The sequence below is a fragment of the Bison bison genome, unplaced genomic scaffold (genome assembly GCF_000754665.1).
Source record: "Bison bison bison isolate TAMUID 2011002044 unplaced genomic scaffold, Bison_UMD1.0 scf7180017850525, whole genome shotgun sequence".
NCBI classification, from domain to species: domain Eukaryota; kingdom Metazoa; phylum Chordata; class Mammalia; order Artiodactyla; family Bovidae; genus Bison; species Bison bison.
In genome coordinates this window covers 22,974-24,970 of record NW_011481098.1, presented here as the reverse complement: position 1 = coordinate 24,970, position 1,997 = coordinate 22,974, and the positions used below count along the sequence as shown (strand labels likewise).

Here is a 1,997-nt window from a genome sequence, read left to right as displayed (position 1 = left end):
CAGCATAATCGTGTTGTTAAAATTTCATGGTCGGGGTAATAGGAAAAAAATATCTCAGAAGACTCTGTCAATAGGGGAAGGGGGGGCAATAATGAAAACAACGTTTGTGAAATGCTGTCCTAACCCATTTGAAGAGTGCAAATTGAAAAGCAAAAACAAAAGTAGAAAGCAAAAGGGAACTTTCAGAAAATGGAAAGCATGGGCTCCTATTTAAGACACAGACCTGAAGGAAGGTCTTCAGAGAACCTAGAAAGCAGGTTCACAGAGTCACCCACCTCCCCAGGCCAGAAGCATCTGCAAGGTCCCCGATGGCCCCAGCCTGGTCCTTCCTCCTGTCCCTGCTGCTGCTCAGCTGCAACGCCATCTGCTCTCTGGGCTGCCACCTGCCTCACTCCTACAGCCTGCCCAACAGGAGGGTCCTGATGCTCCTGCGACAACTGAGGAGGGTCTCCCCTTCCTCCTGCCTGCAGGACAGAAATGACTTCGCATTCCCACAGGAGGCGCTGGGTAGCAGCCAGTTGCAAAAGGCTCAAGCCATCTCTGTGCTCCACGAGGTGACCCAGCACACCTTCCAGCTCTTCAGCACAGAGGGCTCGGCTGCCACGTGGGAAGAGAGCCTCCTGGACAAGCTCCACGATGCACTGGACCAGCAGCTCACTGACCTGCAAGCCTGTCTGAGGCAGGAGGAGGGGCTGCGAGGGGCTCCCCTGCTCAAGGAGGATGCCAGCCTGGCTGTGAGGAAATACTTCCACAGAATCACTCTCTATCTGCGAGAGAAGAGACACAGCCCTTGTGCCTGGGAGGTTGTCAGAGCAGAAGTCATGAGAGCCTTCTCTTCCTCAACAAACTTGCAGGAGAGATTCAGGAGAAAGGACTGACACACACCTGGTTCAACACGGAAATGACTGTCATGGACCAACAGACCACACTTCCTCCTGCACTGCCATGTCAAGGACTCTCATTTCTGCTGTCATCCTGCCCTGAATTGATTCAATTTGTCAAAGGTTTTCAGGAATATTAAAGGATATCATGTTTTACTCTACAGGAACTACTCCCTCACAGATACTAAAGCTGATCTATCTACTTATTTATCTACATGGACATTTATCTACTTTAATATTTATTTATTTATTTATATTTACTTAAATTATTTTGTTTATATAATATTGTGTATGTATACTTAAGGGAAAATACATATTTTGTATTTAGTCAGCTTATAATTTTTATTATTCATTAAATTATTACTATTAAAAAACATCCTTTGCTTTTTTCTTTAAAAAAGCAACACCGAGGTGAATGCACAACTTGATTAAAGAATTTATTTTACAAGTCCTTGACCCATTTTTTTGATATGCAGATTAGAGTGAAAAATACACTTCATTTAGCTAGGTTGTGTGTTGCCCTCAAGACCTAGATATAAACATAACTAATTCAATCACTTTTGTAACTTTGATTTTTTTTAAAAGGAAATTATATCAAATCAATAATCAGTTAATTCATATTAAAATGTTAACTATTTTAAAAATAGTACTAATTAGTAGTAGAAATGAGTATCAGTTAGGTTGAATTCTACAATAAAAGGGAGAAAATTGGAATACTGCCAGTAGAATATGGACCAAGCTGTAAGAGGATATAAATGTTAACTACTATAGGGGTAATTAGTGAAATGTTGTTGAATCACACAAAGACGCCGGGATTCTTGGCCCTCGGAGGAGAAGAATTCAGTCTGGGGCCAGAGATGAGGCTTGATCGCTCAGAGCTTTTGTGTAATAAAGTTTTATTAAAGTATAAAGGAGATAGAGAAAGCTTCTGACATAGGCATCAGAAGAGGGCAGAAAGAGTACCCCTCTGCTAGTCTTCCGCTGGATGTTATATAGTCACTAGCAGTCTGTTAATGAAAGAAAGGTATGTCTTAAAACTCAGAATGGCACCAGGCCCCTCACCCATAAGATGCATTTTGGGATAATCTTGGCACCAAATGGTTCATCCTGGGCCAT

At 42.4% G+C, this 1,997-nt stretch overlaps 1 protein-coding gene across 1 annotated transcript; it reads left to right on the top strand.

Annotated features, from left to right (window-relative positions):
* The first annotated feature begins 308 nt into the window (after nt 1–308).
* LOC104995056 (interferon alpha-H-like) lies at nt 309–878 on the top strand. Its single transcript, XM_010848790.1, has one exon. It carries the CDS (start codon nt 309–311, stop codon nt 876–878), a length of 570 nt encoding a protein of 189 aa, XP_010847092.1.
* Nucleotides 879–1,997: the final 1,119 nt, after the last annotated feature.